This window comes from Astatotilapia calliptera, chromosome 6 (assembly GCF_964374335.1).
Source record: "Astatotilapia calliptera chromosome 6, fAstCal68.1, whole genome shotgun sequence".
In the NCBI taxonomy this organism is placed as follows: domain Eukaryota; kingdom Metazoa; phylum Chordata; class Actinopteri; order Cichliformes; family Cichlidae; genus Astatotilapia; species Astatotilapia calliptera.
In genome coordinates this window covers 21434799-21457248 of record NC_137427.1, presented here as the reverse complement: position 1 = coordinate 21457248, position 22450 = coordinate 21434799, and the positions used below count along the sequence as shown (strand labels likewise).

The 22450-nt window shown below is 42.3% G+C and overlaps 1 protein-coding gene across 2 annotated transcripts in view; it reads right to left on the bottom strand.

The window, feature by feature from the left end:
- Positions 1–7610, bottom strand: part of cabp4 (calcium binding protein 4) — a 35838-nt gene extending 28228 nt beyond the window's left edge. The window contains exons 1-4 of one of the 2 annotated variants that reach the window (XM_026171085.2): positions 7535–7606; positions 2613–2669; positions 2119–2220; positions 1634–1763 (exon numbers count right to left, since the gene is read on the bottom strand). In XM_026171085.2, the coding sequence (XP_026026870.1) occupies positions 1634–1763; positions 2119–2220; positions 2613–2668 (288 nt within the window). In that variant the 5' untranslated portion in view covers position 2669; positions 7535–7606. Of the gene's footprint in view, positions 1–1633; positions 1764–2118; positions 2221–2612; positions 2670–7534 lie in introns of both variants that reach the window. The other variant, XM_080302955.1, reaches the window with a different exon arrangement.
- Between the last annotated feature and the right edge of the window lie 14840 nt (positions 7611–22450).

Sequence of the window (22450 nt, the reverse complement as noted above, 5' to 3'; positions counted from 1 at the left end):
TTTGTGTCTAAAATCAAACTCAGTTTTGCTTTCGATGTATTTCAGGTTGCAGAATATAACATTAATCAATTACAGCGTTTGATCAGCACCACAAATGACAAATTCAGTCAGAGGTCATTTAAGCGTATGCCAAAATAGATTTAGCCTTGCTAAAGTAAGATAAAGACAAGTATGATGACAGCAAACATGGAATAAATGAGATACACATGCACATACAGTATGACTGCATGTTTTCAACAGATACTACCAGTTAAAACTTTTAGAACACCCTAGTTTTTCCAATTATTTATTGCAGTTCAAGTTGTTCAAGTCCAATGAATAGCTTGAATTGATATAAAGGTAAAGTTACCAAAAACTGAAAAAATAATGTACATTTCAGAATTATACAAAAAGGTCTTTTTTTTAAGTGAGGACAAAATGGCTTAACAATTTAAAGCTGTTCTGCGTCAGTGCAGGTTGATCAAGCCTTGAAAGCTGTTGCTACTAATTCCTGCAGGTGTTCCAACTTTTCTGGATTACTTACAACCACTTCACAGCTTTTCAGAAAATGTATCTATTTTTAATCAATGAAGTGTAAATAATTCAGTATATATAAAGTAAATTCATAAATAAAGTTAGGCTTTGATTCAACCATGACTTGAACAACTTATGATCTGTCCACCTGTCCTGTCTGTCCCATGTAGAGATAAAGGCTAACTTGATAGTCATGCAGCTGGGTTCTGGTGCTCTTCACTTCGTACTGTGTAAAATCCACAGCACAGAAAAACTGGATAAAACACCCTAACACCGGTTGCTAATAGCCAGTGAGAAATGTATTGCTGAACAACAGACCACTACATCTAGAGACAGGTGAGTGATCCCATGGGCAACACCAGTTACAGTGAGGTTTACCATGCTGGACCTACAAGCTCTTTGAGATTGGTTTAGTTGCTGAGCCACCTGTAATTTGCATGGAAGACACCAACATGCAGACACTCACCAACTGTTCCCTACATAGTTGTGAAAATGTGAAGAGTGCCACGCAACTCAAACGACTCACTTTCAAAGTAAAAGTTGCATCTCTTGAAACATGTTGTGTCTGACCATGATTTCAGTGGCCGGACACAACTTCACTACAGTGAAGGAGAACAGTTCCAGTTTGAGTCACACATTTTCAAGTTTCTCTACTTGAAAAGTTGGTGATCAAAACAATCATAAGGTCTTTGGTGCAGCACCCTCTTTTGCAACTAATTTCACGAGCGACTGGCAGCAACTTCCAGTAATCACTCGCCAAGCACTCAGTGATGGGGTCCTAACCATTTTGATCTTTTGTGTCTCCATCTCTGTGCCTGCTCTTTGATTCCTGTCTGCACCACGAGATTCCCCTTCAAACACAAACATACAGTATTCAGGTGCAGTTACTGTTAAATTAAGAGGCATTTTTACTATAAAAGCATCACCAGGACATGCTGATATGGACTGTGTACATTATTTTTTTAATAATCCACACCACCTGCTCAGTTTTTTTTATATTTGCCCTTTATAAATGTGCTGTTACCCCTGAATGTAAACATACTCCAGAATGAAACCTTGTTATTTATCACTATTGAGTGTCAGGCTCTGTTTAAATTAATGTGTATATGCATGAACTGACCTGTCCAAAAAGTTTATTAAGGTAGGCGACGTAGGCAGCGGCCACTGTTGAGCTGTTGCTGAGGCTCCTTTTACCACGCCGACTACCCTGCTCCTCAGGGCCCTTCCCCTGGGGTGTGGGGGACTTTGAGCTGTGAAGAGTGCATTTGCACGCCAATTGTTGAGAGCTATCATCATAAAAGCCAAGTCTATAATTTCCCCTCCAGCAGTTTACCAAATACACTTAAGTGCCTTTGAGGTAATATTTTCCATCCCTTGTTCGTGCAGCATCAGCTGCTTGGGCCTAGTCAGGTGACATCAGTGGTAACATCAATCACCAGAAAAAAAGGAAGAAAGGCAGTGTTTCCCAGGAGGGCAACTTGGAAACCTGGAAACTCTACAAGTTTATTTTTCAGGTGATGTATCACATAATTGGGTGCACAACTCTACACGTCCCACTCCCCTTGTCCTAATCAATGTTGATTAGAAACAGAGAACGATAATAACCAGAATTTCTTGGAGAGGCTGAGCTGAAGGGCCTTGTTTTTAAATCTGCCTGCAACGGGTGATCTTCCAGCTGCTGCAGCCCTCCCCACTCGTGGAGATGTGCTAGGAAAGAGAGAGGCCTTAATCAACTTAGAGTCCCATTATTTATTTAAAGAAAAAGAAACATAAATACTGACTTTGATAGAGTCTAACAGCCAGTTCTTTCTCCCATTAAAAAAGCTGGCTACGATGGGAGGATACTGATGACAGCTCTTTGGATTTCTAAAAGCGCCCCCCCCCCCCCCCCCTCAAAAAAAAAAGTCTTGAAAAGCTATTAAGACCGTTCAAAATCAGCTAGACAATCTCTCAAGAATTACTTTTCCTACTGAATTTGCTTATGTACTGTTACATAACAGACAAACACAACGGAAATGCACCACTGAAATGCTCCAAATGAAAGGTTTAGGGTTCACACTGAGCTTGAATTGTTAATTTTGACTTTTTTCTTCACTGACCTGGCGGCAGAGGATGGTCTACTTTCTGGTCCTCCCTTTGCACCTTTCACGGACATCCTGGCCAGAAGATAAAAGAAAATGTCAAAAGGGAAGAGAGGGAAAAGACACAAATATCATAATGTAAAGGCAAAGGCTCCAAAAGAGCTTTCTAAAATAATGAAGAAAAGGCTTGTTGGGCTCACACAAAGCAACAAACAACCAAACAAAACCTGATATTAAACACTAAAGTCTTCATGAACTGGCTTTTTCAAATGCAAGGTAGAGACAAGCTAAAAGGGCTGTCTTAGCTGCTAAAGTTCCAGTAACAAAAATGAGCACAGGGCTAGATATTACACACCGCATCACAGCATTAATCACATTTATAGAAATCTATTTAATTCAACTATTGAGCCAGAGGGAAGAGGAGTCACTCAAACCCAGTTTTAAACGTTAGTAATAGCAAAACTTGCAGGGGTGGGGGCTCAGCTGAAATAGGTAGGGACCAGTTTGAGTTTGAATGCAATCACAGCGTATATACCCAAACAGCAGAACAAAAAACATGGACCACAGGACAGTGTGGATGGAAATGTCAGTACAGCAACAGAAGAAGATGGCGAACAGAAAAATGAAAGGAAAGGGAGTGTATGACAGTCGCATGTGCAGAACTCATGAGGGAGGAGGAGGAGAAACTTATGGCTTTCAATTTGAGAGACAGATTAATGTTCTGTCACGAGCCTCGGCAGTTCTGAGTATCAGCGCCTGATGATGAACGGCCGTACTTGACACTGATGCGCTGTAAACCCAACGCCTCACACCACCAGCACGCACGCCACGAAGCTGCTGCAAAGACAGACCCTCAAGATCTGCTCCAACAGTCACTACTTAAGGCGGCCCCGGACCACGAGGGCTGTAATGAGAAGAGACACGAAGACCAGCCAGTCGTCTAAATTATGTTGGACCGTTTAATGCACCTCGGCAAAAAACAAGCCACATTCCCAGCTCCAGCTGGGTGGAACAAAACGTGCCATGACTGAGTAGTGATTGCCTGTCTGTCATGCTTTCGCACAATCAGTGTGCTTACGATACGTCCTGATTGCAACACGCTTGAAGCATATTAAACTGTACGAATGGAGAGGGGAGGAATTTTTAATGTCCACCCACAATTACAGTTTTGGAATTGAAGTGGTCAGAAGTTATTTTATCTATACACTGATTTATTTATTTATTTATTTACATGCATACTGAAAAAAGTTTGCAGTGTTTGCAAAACCTTGCAATAATGCAAGCACACACATATACACAGCGTCTCTGCCGCTTTCCCAAACATTCACGCTGCACTTGTGGGGAAAGCAGGATATCTGGACTTTCTATAGTAATGGCCTCGCATTGTTTGCCTAAAGAATTGCTCTCGTCTTCAGTGAGCACAACTCCCATCAGAGTAAACAAACACAGCCACACTCGCATGCACACCCTGTACCCGTTTCACTACACAAGCCGTTGAGCAGCGCTTTGTGTCTGCAGCACTCCTCCCTAAGTGGCCAATTGCTGTCAATCACTGAGCCGACACAAGCAATTTTAGATCCTAATCATTCTAATTGAAGTAATGAAATGGAGGGCCAGGTGGACTAGACGAAACCAACACAACAAACACAGCTGACGATGGAAAGCAAGCTGCACTTGAGTTCTGCAATGATGTGGAAGACGACGAATGGGCCAGCCTGGGGTGTTGGGAGTTAAACACTAAATAGGGATTCTAAATATACTCCACAAGAGCCACTGGAGTGAAGGACGCTGAGACACATTGTATATGTCATGCAAACGTGACCCACATTGAGTGCATACATACTGAAAAGGAAGGTTTTCAGAGAACTCTAGGCGCTCCTGTGAAACCTACACACAGTGCTAGGACAAAGTATTTGCCCCCTTCCTGATTTCTTAGTTTTTTTGCTTATTAATGCCACTTAGGCTATCTTCACACTGCAGGCAAAAGTGTATCAAATCCGATTTTTTTGACCCTATGCGACCCATATCCTATCATGCTATGACAGTGTGAACGGCACAAATCCGATATTTTCAAATCCGATCTGGGTCACTTTCGTATGTGGTACTGAATCCGATACATATCCGATGTTTTAGAAAGCAACTGCTGTTTGAACGGTCATGTCACATTAAATCCGTCTTTTACGTCACTGACACAAGACAGACGGCAATTATCAGCGGCGGAGAAGCGCCCGAGAAGACATCGCGAACGCTTCCTGGCTATCCAGCGTAGATGTCAGTGAAACTGTTGGGAAGACAACGTTGGAGAAACGTGAGCATGTTATTTGTACAGATTCTGACAGAAATCTGCAACTATCCTTTGAAGCACCACTCCTCTAAAACAGCAATAAGGATAATTATTAGGTTATCTACATTATTATGTAAATAACAAAATAACTTAAAGCAAAAATTGGGAAACGTAAAGTCCGAAGTCTTTATATTAAGGGCCATCAGTCAAACAATACTGTTTGCTCTGGGTCTAAACAGAGCGCGTTGTGTGTGACGTCTTCTTTTGCGCATGCGGGCCGCTTTGAGCGTTCACACTAGAGTGCGTTTGCTGTCGCATTTTATTTGTAGTGTGAACAAGCAGTCAAAAAAATTGAATTTGATCAAAAAATAGGAATTGAGCATTAACACCTGCAGTGTGAACGTAGCCCAAGATGATTCAGATCATCAAACAAGTTCTGACATTTGAGAAAGATAACCGATTAAATATAAAATGCAGTTTTTAAATGATGATTTCACTTATTCGGGGAGAAAAGCTATCCAATTGCCATTGTTACAACATTAACTAGCTGGCATTAACCACTTTTTTTTTTAGAAAGCTGAGTTTAGTTTTACTAGTGACACTCAGGCCTGATTATTGCCAACTCTGCTGAATCAAACAATCAGTTAAACAGAACCTGACTGACAGAGTGATGCCGGCTGAAATATCTCAAAAAGCAACACATCATGCCACGATTTAAAGAAACTCAAGAACACAGGCAAAACAACGTCAGTGACATCTATCAGCCTGGAAAGGTTACAAAGCCCTTTCTAAAGCCACTGATGATTCATCCAAGAGATCACAAAAGAACCCAGAACAACGTCTAAAGAGCTGCAGACCTCACTTAGTAAGTGTTCATGGGTGCTGCTGCCTGTCTGCTAGGTACTGCCTCTACTGTTGCCATACAGCCATTCAAGACATTTGTTCTTTAATCTTGGGTGAGTAAACCATTTTCACCATCCATTATCTATTATTAATTTATATCAATATGTTAGCACTAAATATCCCTGTCCGTGGATTATAGTAAATAAAGTCTAGACACCTTAGCTAGCAATTTAGCACTTATGGCTACTTCTGCGTCTGAAAAACTGCAGTGGCCTTTATGCTCAACTCCAGACTTCAGAAATATAGTGGTGTCGTATTGGCTATTTCTCTCTTTTATGAGTGTAGCAGATATTCTTATTTGGGGGAAATATTTGAAGCGTGTTGAATTCTTGTTAACATCTGACACAATCTAGGCTACAAAGACTATGAGAAGTTAAAAGTTCCCAAAGCCTTTGATTTGGGAAAAGCAGACCACCACACCGCTTAAACATTGTATTATTTTTCTTAAAGGATCAAAAGCAGAGCAGCAGAATCAAAGATAAAGTTTTCTCTTAGGGTACTGCTAGTGGCTAACGTAGCCTTAAACTAACAGCTTGAAGCAAAGATGAAGAGTTAAAGAAACTCTGCTACACTCACTTCTTTTATATCCTTTGTAAAAATTGAAGTCTTTACACCCAGACTGAAGACTGAACTGTTTGGACGAGGATTTCTTAGCCAGCTATCCTGGGTCATGCTGAGGTTAAGGTTGTGACATCGGGCAGGAAGCAAAGTACAAGCAAGGATGCTAGTGTGCCACAGGGCGCTTTATACAAGAACTTAAAATTTCCCCATAAAATACTATTAAAGAACATTAAATTAAAACCAAATTTATGCCTACAGTTAGGGAAATTGTTTGAGTGGTTTTCAAGGTATTTCTTAACTAGAAAGAAAATTGAAACAAAAATGAACCTTTCTGGCATGCATAACAGAAAGTATCAGAGTCACAAAAAACACACATTGATTGTGAGTTCAGGCGTGGCTTCACCTTCCTGTGTACTCTCCTTGTTTTCTTTTATTTTTCGCATTATCTTTCCGTTCGCCTGCTGTCCAGTCGGAAGAAAGTCGGTCCCAGAGGAGCCAAACCAGTCCGTGTCTGATCCATAAACAACCGATAGAAATGCAATCAGGCCTGGCACTCCATCTTATCTTCACCCATCTTAACACTTCACCACCACTTTCTCATCCTCACATCCCTCCTCCCCTATCCAGCACTGATTTCATGTCACGGCTCTAAAATGAGACTGTCGCCTTTGGTCTCTGTGCAGACAGGATAACAGAGGGTGAGAAAGAGATACGTTTTCATGTTTTCCCTGTCATTTGGGGAATTTCTCCCCATTGCTTTGTATATAATTCGAGTCTAATTACAAGCTCTCGCTGCCTGTTTTTCTGGAGGCCAGCCTGATAATCACACAGCGAGCTGCTCTGAATAAGTCAGCTGATGCAATTGCATTGTAGCAAGCAACAGGGGCACAAATGGTGAACCAAAACAAATGAAAACAGAGGTCTGGCCATCTGCTGGCTTGTACAGCAAAGCTCAGGATCCATATAATCAAATATTACAAAGCAGAGAGGAAATGTTTGTCAGTTTCATTAGCCAGTGTGAGCAGGCTGCCTCAGACGTTCTCCATGCAATGCCTGCTCCCTACAAATGAACTACAGCCAGTGGTCGTCATTCTGAATTATTGAACACTTAACTATAAATTATTATTATATATAAAAACAGCAAAAGAAGCTAGAAGAAAAGAATATGATATTATTTCTTCCTTCTACTTACCCTGACTGTTCTTCTTGTTTGTCTTGGATAGCAGATGTGGATGAAGGGCATGTGTACAGTCTTAGCTAACCTGAGGATTATATAATGAAAGGTGATTATCTGGCTAAATATGTCTGGATTAGGTAGATAGATCTAACCGGTCGCCTCTGTTCTCAAGAACAAAAAGGGCAGTGACATTGTGTTCCTGCAGATTTGCCATTTTCTGTGTTTTGATCAGTTTATATTTCATTTCCGTGCAGTTTGGTGAGAAAAACTTTAGATTCAAGATGCAAAGATCAACCATTCTGTTCTGTTCTGTCCCTCTCTATATATATTTCACGGCATCACATCCATGCACAGGGTCCATATCACTGTCCAGGAGAAACAAACAATCTGAGCCTGAATAACAACACACTGAAACGGAAAAGCGGTGCTTCTATCGGCAGGTGTAAGTCACGAATTGCACAACAGGCATCAACAGACTGACAGATGAAACAAAAGGGATACGTTCAGAGAGCTCTGGCTAGTGTTTGAAGACAATAGACCAAATAATTCTTGACATCTAAATCGTTCATAATTTACTGGACAAAGACACAGTTTATGTAGTTTTAAGTTCTGTACACCACTACAGCTCCTTTCAAATTTAACAATTAATATTTGATTGAAGTGCAGACTTTCAGCAATAACACTTTTCATCATTTGGCTATTAATACACGCAACATGCAGAATTGTTTTGTCGTTTTGGCTGTAAAATTACAAAATAATTCTGATCTTTCAGGAACAATTTGAATTTTCTCTCTCTAATTGGTTGAGGTGTTAATGCTAGTCTCCTCTTCTTTCCAAAATCATTAGATTTTTGTCTCTAACACAAACAGTAACAAAGTTAGGTTCATTTAATGAGAACTTGTAAAAATTGATCCACTGCTGCGCCATTGGTCAAAAAAGGGTCAGTTGGTAGAAAATATACACAACCTCCCACTGTCAAAACCTGTCAGTTCAGATTAGACTTCCATCCATCCATCCATTTCCTGCTGCTTATCTAGTTCAGTCTTACAGGGAAGTAAGTAGGTACACTGTTGACCTGTCCAGATACACTCTGCAACAACCTGTTGCAAAGCCAACACAAAGAGACAGACAATTTCGAGTCACTGGTTAACCCACAAACTGCATGTGGGATGAAGCCAGAGTACCGTTCTGTGTGCAAACCCCCCACACAAAGGCCAGATGGTGGATTTAAAACAAGGTCATTCTTGCTGTGAGCTGTGTTAACCATCATCAACATGCTGCTCCAAGATTAGAAAAGAAATTGATAAAACAGCCTGTTGAGATGAAACCAAGATGAACTTGTGCCAAAATGATGGGAAGAGTTATGTGCTAAACTTGATGGAGGCCATGTTACAACATGAGCATGTATAGCTATCAGTGGAACTGGGCCACTAGTGTTTATTGATTATGTGACTGCTAATGATAGAAGTAGCAGGATAATCAGACCGTGCTTCACAGTGCAAGGGATAATAACCCAGAGGTTTCTCAAGGCTAAGAAATGGTATGGTTGATGACCAAGCCATTCACCTGATCTCAGCCCAACAGAGCACGCTTTTCAGTCATTAAATACAAAACTGAATGCCGTAAAAACCAGAAACAACTGAAGGCAGCAACATTAAAGGCCTTAAAGAGGATCTGAAGGGAGGAAACACAGTGATGTCTGTGATATCAGGCAGTTATTTGCTACAAAGGATTGTCAGGTTAGTTTGATGTGTTGAGTTTTGAGCCTGCCTTTGGGGGCAAATAATGCAAATAACAAATAAGCCTCAGAAGAAAATGCCAAACAAACCCTGAACACAGAGAGTGCACAAACAGTGCAGATGGACAGGGCAAAGCAGCCAGAAAAATCTCTAATCACAGACAGAGTCAGATAAACGAGTGTGTGGATAAATTTGTATGTTTAATGTGATTTGTTATGAGTATAACCTCAAAGCAAAGGTGAGAGGTTGAGCTAAAAACCCAAGTGAAACTCAAACTTTGCACATAAGAGTTTACCTCGTCAAGCTGCTGCACATGTAAAATCTGTGGAAATTTTGAAACTCTCTTGACGCAGAGTGTCATAATACTGCTGCTGCTGTTTACTTTTAATGAATTAAATCAAGTATATATATATATATATATATAAACACCCAGCACGCCCCTGCGGGCGGTTTATCCTTCAAGCTCGGGTCCTCTACCAGAGGCCTGGGAGCTTGAGGGTCCTGCGCAGTATCTTAGCTGTTCCCAGGACTGCGCTCTTTTGGACAGAGATCTCCGATGTTGTTCCCGGGATCTGCTGGAGCCACTCGCCTAGCTTGGGAGTCACCGCACCTAGTGCTCCGATTACCACGGGGACCACCGTTACCTTCACCCTCCACATCCTCTCGAGCTCTTCTTTGAGCCCTTGGTATTTCTCCAGCTTCTCATGTTCCTTCTTCCTGATATTGCTGTCATTCGGAACCGCTACATCGATCACTACGGCCGTCTTCTTCTGTTTGTCTACCACCACTATGTCCGGTTGGTTAGCCACCACCATTTTGTCCGTCTGTATCTGGAAGTCCCACAGGATCTTAGCTCGGTCATTCTCCACCACCCTTGGGGGCATCTCCCATTTTGACCTCGGGACTTCCAGGTTATACTCGGCACAGATGTTCCTGTACACTATGCCGGCCACTTGGTTATGGCGTTCCATGTATGCCTTGCCTGCTAGCATCTTGCACCCTGCTGTTATGTGCTGGATTGTCTCTGGGGCATCTTTACACAGCCTGCACCTGGGGTCTTGCCTGGTGTGATAGACCCCAGCCTCTATGGATCTTGTGCTCAGAGCTTGTTCCTGTGTTGCCATGATTAGTGCCTCTGTGCTGTCTTTCAGTCCAGCTTTGTCCAGCCACTGGTAGGATTTCTGGATATCAGCCACCTCCTCTATCTGCCGGTGGTACATACCGTGCAGGGGCCTGTCCTTCCATGATGGTTCCTCGTCTCCCTCCTCTTTCTTGGGTTTCTGCTGCCTGAGGTATTCACTGAGCACTCGATCAGTTGGGGCCATCTTCCCAATGTATTCCCAATGTATATATATATATATATATATATATATATATATATATATATATATATATATATATATATATATATATATATATATATATAGTATGTGTGTATATATAGCAGTAAATGTGAAGAATAAGGCTGTTAAGCAGCTAGAGAAAGAACTGGGGGCAAAATGTGTGATTTGAGAGGTTAATTAACTGACAGTTGAAGAAAATGTAGATATCAATTTAAGTAAGTATTTCCCTAAGTAATGAGCTCAGGCGCCGATGCATGGGATGCTAAAAGCTGCCACTATAATCACAATGGATTCACTTTTTGAAGTGCTGTGAAGATATCTCTGCATTGGCAGCTCAGTGTATAGAATATATGCTGTGTGTGTGTGTGTGTGTGTGTGTGTGTGTGTGTGTGTGTGTGTGTGTGTGTGTGTGTGTGTGTGTGTGTGTGTAGATGGCACGTACAGTCCTGTTTTTCATCCTTTCATTTCCTAACTAACTGATTTCACAGATTTTCGCGCTGTTAGTTAGTCGGGCACAGAATTTAATGGGCTTTCGGGTCCCCGGGGCTCTCTCCTATTAAACCCTACGCAGTTTATTGACTGCCAAAGTAGCTCAGACACACTGGTTGTTTTTGCTGAAAGTGCACCTTAAATTTCACCTGAACCATCTTTAACTTTCTGTGTATGATATTAACTGTCACAAAGAGGGAAAAAAGAGAAAAGGAACATAAATGACACAATTTCAAGCCTCTGGCATCAGATGTGTAAACTTTCCAGATGAACTCTGTTCTTCCTCTCCTTGGCATTTAGCTTTGCTCTGGAGCGGTCAGTTGGTGAACTTTGTCTCACTTCACAGGACAAAGCTGCTGCACGACCCGTGACTCACATAAATGTCACCTCACTTCAAAATGCGCAGAAATGCAAAACAGCCATGCCTCGCCTCTTCAGTGAAAAATTTGTTGTAATTTTACCGAAACCCACCGGTAGAACAACTTTTCATTAATCCCGCAGCCTTGTGTTCCCTGCAAATGGAGAAAAGGCTTTTTGTTGTGCTCAAAGGAAAACAAAAGCTGGAGAGAAAGCATAATCTAATTTTTATGCTTTCTCTCCATTCCTCTCTCTCCCCCTTCATTCCCCTGTTCTTTGCGCGTTGAGGCAGCGCAGCAGTGGGAAACTATTGAAGAACCTATTCCCTGTGCAACCCTCGCCACGCTCAAATATGCTTAGTGCATCCAACCAAAGCCCTTATTTAGCGTTTTGCTTTTTTTTTGTGGAGAAGTAGAAACTTATTTTACCCCTTACCTTCACAGAAACAGACAAGTGAACACAATAATGTGCATTTCATGGTCCACTCAGCTCCCAATGGAGTGTGGACCTTTGAATTGTTGACTTAAGTAGAATCGGCTTTTTTTTCTGTTAGCTTGGTTAGGATGGAGGCAAAGGTGCCGTTAGTGCAGCGTGAAACACCGATGCGGCCATTTTTCACGTTATCGACTTTTAGTGCAAGAAATTTTAGAAATGTCTCTCATCAACTGCACTGCAAATGTTTTAATTTTGCTGTTATTTTTAGAGGGATCTGGAGGACTCGACCAGCTTTTGACATAGCAGTTGACATAATCAGTAGAAAAATCAAATTCACCATCTTCCTTAAAACAGGTTAAGTTGATTAACTGTAACAAAAAAGGAAAATTGTGCTTCAGATTTAAGACACTGTCCACAGCTTATAGTTCGATTCGGTGACAGTTAAACGCTCCCTTAGTTATGCTGCAGTAGTCCTAGGCTGCTGTAGGCTTCCCATGATGCTCTGAGTATTTCTTCCTCACTCACCTTGTTCAACACTCAACACTCTGCTTTTAATCATTACTTATTATCTCTAGCTCTCCCCTCATCCCCAACCGGTCGCATCAGATGGCCGCCCCTCCCTGAGTCGGGTTCTGCCTATCTTTCTTCCCGTTAAAGGGGAGTTTTTCCTTCCCACTGTCACTAAGTGTTTGCTTATAGGAGGGCGTTTGATTGTTGGGGTTTTCTCACTATTACTGTAGGATCTTTGAAAAAAAAATAGTGATCAAAAAGTCAAATCAAGAAGCCAGTGAATAGCATTACTTTAAAAAAAACAAAACTTGGTCATCTTCTTTGCATATTATAAATTTGATTCGGGTTGTTTGAGGCTGCCACTGATGATGGGAAACTGCTACATCGCTCAGCCAAAACTGCAAACTACAAACACAACCATCTCAGAACTTCTCTCAGCTTTGAAGCGAGTGAAGGATACTCAGAATACATCAGAAGGTGCAATTCCCACTGCAACTAACAGCCACGAGGTACAAAATGATGCAGATGAGCGAACTGCTGTATGGATCGGAGCTGATGTTGCAAGAAAAACACATTGAATATTTTCTCACCGAACAATACCCCCATTATTTATTTTTTTACTTGGCACATTATTGAGATCGTATTTTCTTCCTCTTTCTGCCACTTGCTTTAGGGATTTTCACAGCGACTACACCGCATCCATAAATCTTCTCTGATGTCTTCTTTTCCTCCTGCCCGGCAGCTCCAATACGTCCACTATCTGCAAACGTCCAAACCATCTCAACCTTGCCTCTCTAACTCTTTATTCCCAAATTTAGTCGTTTCTGATGCAAATTACTAAGAATAATATTAAGAAAGAATTCAGCTGTAAATTGTTGTTATCTGAGCTGAGTGTGTTAACAAATGAGCAAAAGCGAGACGCTAAAGAAGAGAGGCTATTGGAGGGTTTTGTGTTTAATGAAGTATTCACTTATTGTTGACTGATAATGTCCTATCAGGGACTAATTGCCTGCACGGTTGCCTCATTAAACATAGCATGACATCCTTCCACGGGACGCTGGCTGCACACCTCGCTGCAATCGCTGCGATCTCAATACGCTCCCATTCTCCCCCTTCATCTGCTGCCCCGATGCTCATGGTTGCAGTCACGCTCTGTTTGTTGTTTGATAGAAAAGACCATTATGAAAGGACCTGGAGTTCTGGAAGTGCTCATGGATTTCCTGTTTTTGCTGTGGAAATGTTTCATTCTCTTTTTAAGCTCGTGTTTATTCCCTCCTCTTTTCTTTTCTCCCTGCTTCCTGCTCTTTAAAACGCATTTCTGACTTCTTCACTGCAGTCACCTTCACACTCCTGATCTGAAGCAGTTGGCTCGTCTCTCCCCCTTCCCTCTCTGTCTATTCAACCCTCTATTTCGCACATGCCCACCGCTCTGCCTCTGGGCCACACTTCCCTCCACCGCTCCCTGCAACCACCGCAACCTCTCCCCCTGCTTTATTTATGGGAATATGCTGATGGGGCAAACCCAGGTAAAGATAGATTTCTTTTTTTTTTAGGGCCAGAAACATAAATTGAAATAGAAAAAGGAGGGGGGCAGTGTAAGAGAGAAAGACCACGTGCAATTAATCACTGAGTTGTCATTTTTTCTAAAAAGCAAAGTCATTCATCAAAAGCAGTGGAATAAAACTAAGAAATCAGGGAGCTGGCAAGGACAGCGAAAGAGTGTATCATGGTATCTATTCAGGATCTAATTGGGTCAGTGGCAAATAATGTGGCTGTGTTTGTGCTGAGCTTTGCTTCAGAGTTGAAACAGCAGGCTGGAGATCAGCGTCAGCAGGAGAGTAATTCAATCTCATGAGAGACAAAACAAGAAATAAGGAAACCTCAAAGCTCCTGAGCAACCCGACTCAGATCCAGCGGCATGTTTCTGGCTCCACACTGCACAAGAAGTTGCTATATGAAAACAGTCAATCGAAAGTGAAACAACAGCGAAGCTAAATGCCACAGGGGGGCATTGTGCACGTAAACTACAAAAGAGCAAGGGGACACATATAAAATAAACAAAGGGGGGAAAAAATGAAATAACACATTTAGCCTGAGGGAATATCCTTCTGTCAGTCTGTCATTTAATTTGACAGAGGTCATTCTTTCTTTTGCGTTGCTGGCTGTGCCTGTCACAAAACATTAGAAAAATGAAAACTTGCTTGGTGACATTGTGCGTGAATGTAGACGGGAAAAAAATTCCACACCTGTTTTTTTTTTTCTTCTTTTTTGGGGTGTGTGTGACCCTGCTTGTCAAAGTTAAGGACAAATCAGAGAGAGAGTTAATGGAATCTGTCTGTGTCAAAAAAGAAGAAAAAACCCTCAGAGGGAGAAATGGAGAAGGAGAAAGGCGTAGAAGTTGAGGTTGAGCCTGGTAGTAGATCATATCAGTGAAGGGAGGGAGGGCTGAGAGCGACTGAAAAACAAGGACGGGGGAGCGGCTTCTCGTGCGAGACTAGAAGCTCCGCATGCAGGATTTAGCATGTGGTGAGAAGAATAATGTACCTTGACAGAGCAGCGCTCTCTTCCAATGCGACCGATCACTCCACCCCCACCTCGAAGCGGAGTGATGTGGAGCGCGAGCACCACCTGTGACACCAACTGCCACCCTGGGGGAACATCCGCAGCTAGCCACCTGTTAAAAAATGCAGCCGCCAACCTGTCTGTTATATTCATTCAGTTCCCCGTTATTGACGTTGATTTGAAATGCGATGAGTGCCTCTTAACAATTCTTGAGCAGAATTCAAATGCCACTCAAACTGTTTCTCACAGGAGGAAAATTTGCATCATGCACATCATGTGCTCATCAGGAAACATCCTCTGGCGGCTGCTTAATAAGATGTTGATACAGCGCCTCACTGTTCCACACTTCAAAGAAGGAAAAACTGTCTTTGGCTAACGCATACACGAAGAAAGAAAATAAAGTGTTTTGCTTGATATAAGATACTGTTGATGTCCCCTTACTCCTTTTCCCAGTCTTTTCTATTCCCAGTGGCAGAAAGGTGCAGTTTCTCCAATGGCCACTTGAGGCTGGCTCCAAACGCAAGTCAACCTCCCATGACTTTCATGTTAAAAGCATATTTCAAAACTGGTTACACACTCGCACACACACAAATACAAACACTTTGTTTGTCCTGAAAAATAACATAGCCTACTGTGTGTTTAGGTGAAGGAAATTCTTGTGTTATATTAGCAGACACGTCCCTCAAACACAAACAAACACGACTGAAACAGCATTTTTATATTTCAGGTCAACAATGGTTGAAGTAAGGTGGCAAAAAATATAGAGTAGAGCGGTCAGATTGTTGAGGTTGTTTCCACCTATTAAAGGCCCAGTGAGACAAAGCAACTGAACTCATTTTATTATGATGAAATGAAGAAACAAAATTTCTTTTTTTTTCTAGTCCTGTGAGCGATATGGTTTTGGCTTTTGGAGCTGAAAGTAGGAAATGCTAGAAAACGCTAAAACACAGCTGTGTCACGGGTGAATTTTTATTTTAGTTTGACTTTAGCAGCCATGCCATTAATGTGGCTTTGCTTTTTGCAAAAAGTAGCAAAGTTACTCGGGAACTTAATATAGTCTAGCAGTCTGTCTGCACACATTTGCAAGGGCAAGTGTAGGAAACGGTAAGCAGTTCTTTTGATCTCTATCAGAAGATTTATGCTGTTTCTTAGCCTGTGCTGTGGTCAAATGTTAAAAAATTCACCATATGCTAGTGCTGAAGTATGTAAATAGAGGTTTACTTAATCTCAGAGCTAATGGCTGGGTGAGAGGCTTGGGAGGCTGTGGTTATACACTTAATGGAAAACCTGCACTGCTTTGTGCTGTAGTAATGGGAGGAGATTATCTTGCCATGCAGAAGGACTGGATAAATGCTTCTCCACAAATTGCTCACAGCCTCTCCCTCCTTCCCACCAATCTCTTTCTCACTTATTCTAGATGTTTATTATTCATATTATACTCATGAGCGATGTGGATGCTTTAATCACGCTGACACGGAGGCTGAGGCGTGTGTGGCAGCTGAACGGCTTTGTTCAGAGATTCTGTTTTCCAGCATTGTTTCCCTCTTTACTTCTCTCTCTTTTTTTTTACTGTTTATTTAGGTTTTTAGTCGGTGATATCACTGACTAATATTTTCAGTTTATGCAGCTCCTTTCATCATTCTTTGTCAGGGTTTACGTTTTTTGTTTTTTTTTTTGGAACTCACTTCACTCGTTTTCTTTGGATGTTGCTCGCCGTGCTTCACTTTTGTCAGCTCATGGACAATGCAATGTTTACCCCTAAGAAAGATCAATACCTCAACACCACTGAGCAGACTTCATTCTTCAAGCACAATTGATTGGATTTCTTCCTCACAGCTTGCCTGGACATGTTAAACCAGACAAATCCATGACACCCTGAATGAAGAACAGCGTAAACCGAGCATGTGCCTGTTGAATGTACCACCTCACTCCCCTCATTGGTGAGCTGTAGTTATGATGTTTTCACTGCTAGCATTGAATACATTTTTTAGGTGTAGACTCCAAATTTGAGCCATTGATTGGGCAAAAACTCGTTTAATGGAAGTAACTCAAAATTTTGAGCTTTTATGTCATTATATAAACTATTTTGCCAAACCTACAGTTTCAGTGTAGCCAGTTAGGACGATAACTATTTGTACAATAACACACCACCACAGAGGAGTTTACAAACTGTGATTGAAGCATGGAGTTTCATCTTTAATTAAAGGATTTGAACAAAAAGATTTTGCATTAACTTTTTTCTGAATTACAGCCATCAGCCACAACATTATCAGAGGCTCAAAGGTTATCAGACAAGCTAACATAATTTTAGATATAAGTATTATTTTTTAATGCTTACAAGAAATGAGTCTCTGAAGTCTAGAAGCTATGGACGGCACCAAATGTTGTGTTTGCTCTCTTGCTATACTCTGTCAGGCCTTTACGGCAGCTCGCTTCAGTTGCTGCTTGTTTACGGAGATTTCTTTTATTCAGTTTTGTATTTAATAACTAAACAGCATGCTCTTTTGGATTATGATCAGGTGACTGACTTGGCCATTGAAAATGTAATAATATCCCTTTTTTTGCTTTGAGAAACTCTTGGGCTATTTTGCAAGATGCTTTGGGTCATTATATCCATTTGCACCGTGAAGCACTGATCAGTCAGTTTTGCAGCATTTGGCTGAGTAGAGAGTCCTGTACACTACATTTTCACACAGCAGTCACACAATCAGCAATCATCAATAAACACTAGTGGTTTACATCTTTCTAGATAGATGTTGTGATGGTATTTTTCTTAACCATGGAAATAATTCAGTTATTACAGACTTAAGCTGTAATCTGTGGCCTCCAGACTTTTTGGAGCTGCTGTGCCGGCCAGGATTTAAAATGTCTTCGGGTGGAGAAACAAACTCTTTAGAACTGAGTTGTATGTGAACGGAGGGCCGAGAGCATGTTGGTGAAGGAAATAAAAAGCAAGATACAGGAAATCTTGACTAACTGCATTTTATATATATATATATATATATATATATATATATATATATATATATATATATATATATATATATATATATATATATATATATATATATATATATATATATATATATATATATATGGTGTTGATATATATATATATCCATCCATCCATCCAGCAGCCTAAGCAAAGAGGCCCAGACCTCCCTCTCCCCAGCCACCTCCTCCAGCTTATCCGGGGGAACACCAAGGCGTTCCCAGGCCAGCCGAGAGATATAATCTCTCCAGCGTGTCCTGGGTCTGCCCCGGGGCCTCCTCCCGGTGGGACATGCCTGGAACACCTCACCCAGGAGGCGCCCAGGGGGCATCCTTGTCAGATACCCGAACCACCTCAGCTGGCTCCTTTCAATGTGGAGCAGCAGCTGCTCTACTCTGAGCCCCTCCTGGATGGCCGAACTTCTCACCCTATCTCTCAGGGAGAGGCCAGCCACCCTTCGGAGGAAGCTCATTTCTGCCGCTTGTATCCACGATCTCGTTCTTTCGGTCACTACCCACAGCTCATGGCCATAGGTGAGGGTAGGGACGTAGATCGACCGGTACATTGAGAGCTTCGCTTTTACACTCAGCTCCCTCTTCACCACGACGGACCGGTGCAGCGTCCGCATCACTGCAGCCGCCGCACCAATCCGTCTGTCGATCTCCGGCTCCCTTCTCCCATCACTCGCAAACAAGACCCCGAGATACTTGAACTCCTCCACTTGGGGCAGGAACTCATCCCCGACCCGGAGTGGGCACTCCACCCTTTTCCGGCTGAGAACCATGGCCTCAGATTTGGAGGTGCTGATCCTCATTCCCGCTGCTTCACACTCGGCTGCGAACCGTTCCAGTGCGAGCTGGAGGCCCTCACCCGATGAAGCCAACAGAACCACATCATCCGCGAAAAGCAGAGATGAGATTCTGAGGCCACCAAAGTGAAAGCCCTCCGCCACTTGGCTGCGCCTAGAAATCCTGTCCATAAAAATTATGAACACAACCGGAGACAAAGGGCAGCCCTGGCGGAGCCCATCACCCACCGGGAACGAGTCCGACTTATTGCCGGCAATGCAAACCAAGCTCTTGCAACGGTTGTATAGGGATCGAATGGCCCGTAGCAATGGGCCAGACACCCCATATTCCCGCAACACCTCCCACAGGACACCCCGAGGGACACGGTCGAATGCCTTCTCCAAGTCCACAAAACACATATAGACTGGTTGGGCAAACTCCCATGCACCCTCAAGTATCCTCGAGAGGATAAAGAGCTGGTCCAGTGTTCCGCGACCAGGACAAAAACCGCATTGTTCCTCCTGTATCCGAGGTTCGACTAATGGACAAACTCTCCTTTCCAGCACCCTGGCATAGACTTTCCCAGGGAGGCTGAGGAGTGTGATTCCCCTGTAGTTGGAACACACCCTCCGGTCCCCCTTCTTAAAGATGGGGACCACCACCCCGGTCTGCCAGTCCAGGGGTACTGCCCCTGATTTCCACGCAACATTGTAGAGGCGTGTCTACCAGGACAGCCCTACAACGTCCAGAGTCTTCAGGAACTCAGGGCGGACCTCATCCACACCAGGGGCTCTGCCACCAAGTTGTTTAACTGCCTCAGTGACCTCGCCTCCGGAAACTGGCGGGTCATTCCCCTCATCCCCAGACTCTGCTTCCTCCTCGGAAGACGTGTCAGTGGGATTAAGGAGGTCCTCGAAGTATTCCTTCCACCGCCTATATATGTATAATAAAATGATCTTCAAACTAATTTTAGAAGTTAAAAATGTCACACGTTATTCCAAAATAACTTCCACAAGAAGGAGGCCCTTCTATTCTACAGTCTACCTCACTTAATGGTGAGGTAGAGATTTCACTTTTAAAGACCATCAATTATTATCCAGAGTGTTTGAGTCATACTAATTTTTTGCCTTGGTTCAGTTTTTAGTAGCTATTAAATTTCATTTTACCTTGCTGCTTGGTTTAGGAATCAAAATAATTAGTAGTGAGGTTGAAACGTTCACCTGAGATGTTGCATGCACTTATTAAAGTAGCCAGAGGCTTCACACACCTATTCTGGGTTGTTTCCTGTTTATCACTGATGATGTCTACTAGCCACAGAAATGCAAGTAAATAAAGCTGATATCAGAGATTTAACAGCCATAACATTCAAATCGAGTGATTCTGGATACAGGGTACTCATGTTTCACAAACATTTATATTCCCTTCATTTTGCTCATACAGTGTGTAAAAATCACGGACATTTTCTTTCATAGGAAAATGTTACTGTGAAAAACAATGCCTGTGATTAATCCAGAGTAGCAGAGGCATTGTTTCTGGGCTGTGTTTTGGCTGTTTAATGTTTTGGATGGATGATTTCAGTGCTTTGAGGAGAGCAAACAATATGAAAAAAAACTTCATCTGCAATGGTGTAGAACAGGATTTTAAGAAAACCCCACAAATCCTAAAATTATTCAGTTATTTAGACATGATTCAATAAAGGTTTTCTTATATAGTAACCTACATTTCATTTAAATGGTTCTTTAGAGCCCTTTTGTATAGAGAGATAGATATAGAACAGCAAGAAGCTTTAATACACAGTGTTGATAACAGTATGGATGATTTCCTGAAGTATTCTTTATGCCATCAATAACTGAATAATGTTGAGGAAGAATGAGCTCCGCTGCTTGTGTGGTGATGAATGGAGCTGATGTGACAGGTATCCATGATGGAGAGCAGTTTTTCAGTGACCTCTTGTCCTCACTTACTCAAACACCTCCAGAATCTGGCCAGTGATGACTCCTGGCTTGTGAATTAGTTTGTTGATCCTGCACGGCTCTCTCCCACTGATGCTGCCCCCCAGCAGACAACAGTAAAATCGCCTCCACAGTCAGGTGGAAGATCTCAAGCATCTTTCTGCACACACTGAAGGACCTGAGCTTCCTCGGAAAGTAGGGTGTGTTGCTCATCCCCTTCTTGTACACATCATCACGGTTGCTCCACCAGTTCAGTATGTCATTCAAATGAACACTGATTTAACCTCCTCACCTCCTCACCTGTAGTTTTTTCCCCTCCGGGAATCAACCGCCATCTCTGAATGTCTGACATTCAGGAGCAGGTGATTTCTGCCTGACAAAATTCTTCACCGGCTCCCTGTGCTCCAACTGGTGCCCACCCCTAACACACCCAACCACTGCGATGTCATCAGTGTACCTCTGCAGGTGGCATGAATCACTGATATACTCGATATCTGAGGTGTACAAAGTAAACAGGAATGGAAACAGGACTGGCCCCTGTGGTGCTTTGGTATTACTAACCACCACATCAGACATAATGCCTCCCCCAGCCACACAACTAAATAGCCTAAATACACTACCTACAAAAGCCAACCAATATAGCTCTCCTATAACCTTGTTCCTCTATATACCGTCCAGCTTAAAAAATAAAAAATAAAAAGAACAAACCCCCCTGGTGTTCCAGACACCACTCAGATAATTGAAAACTTTTTTTTGCAATTGTTTTGCTAAACTAACTCAGCGAAAGTGCCTCACAAATCTGTGGTTCATTGTTCATCCATGACCTGAACATGCTGCAAGAGCCCTCCTGGTGGACTACAGTGCACAGACACATGAAGAGCGTCTGAGAGTTTTGGAGGTCAGCTATGAGCACTCTAATAACTGACGCTGTGGGTGGAGTGAAATTGCTCACCTATGCTTCTTCATTTTCACCAGACGGCTGAGTAGCTGTGTGGAAACCAACACCATGAAGACTTTGTGTCCGTGTAGCCAGAACTCAGGCAGATGTTTACTGTAGGAGAATCAATTTCAAGCCCCTCGAAGCATGTGGCGCATGTCGAAAGCACCTATTTAAAAATAGTTCATTTTGGCACCGGTACACTGAGTAATCATTTATCTCATTTCAACTCATTTAGCCAACATGTTCTTCTTGCAAATTAATGAATAAACAGTGTAATGGTTTGTTAACGCAATATTGATGTGGTAATCCTGATAGTGATGACATGCCCAGACTAAATCTGCCTATAAACGGATGAGCTGACACACCCACATGCATTTACCCCTCTTCTCCTCCGACCATTAACATAACTGAATATGCTTGATGTTGATCATTTGTTACTTTTTAACAATGCAAAATGACATTGTTAATGTTTACGCCAACCCACTGAGTGCAGCTCAGACCAGCATTTACTACATATATTAGTAATTATAGGACAGGTGTAATTCTGTAATTCTGAGAATAGCTGAGCTGCTATCAGACAACTCTTGTCATCTTGGTTGCCAGAATAAACACACTGTTATTATTAGACAAGGGTCAAAATGCTGCACTCCCACCTGAAAGCAATTTTTCAGCAGCTCCAGTGACGCTCCCCTCATCCACCATAAACTTTGTGCTCTATGACCACAGTACTCCACTTTACCCTTAGCATGACTTGGGGGTTTTTTGCCAGTCAAGATTATCACAATGAAATAGGAGGTAATCATAGACTGTATATAAATGATGGA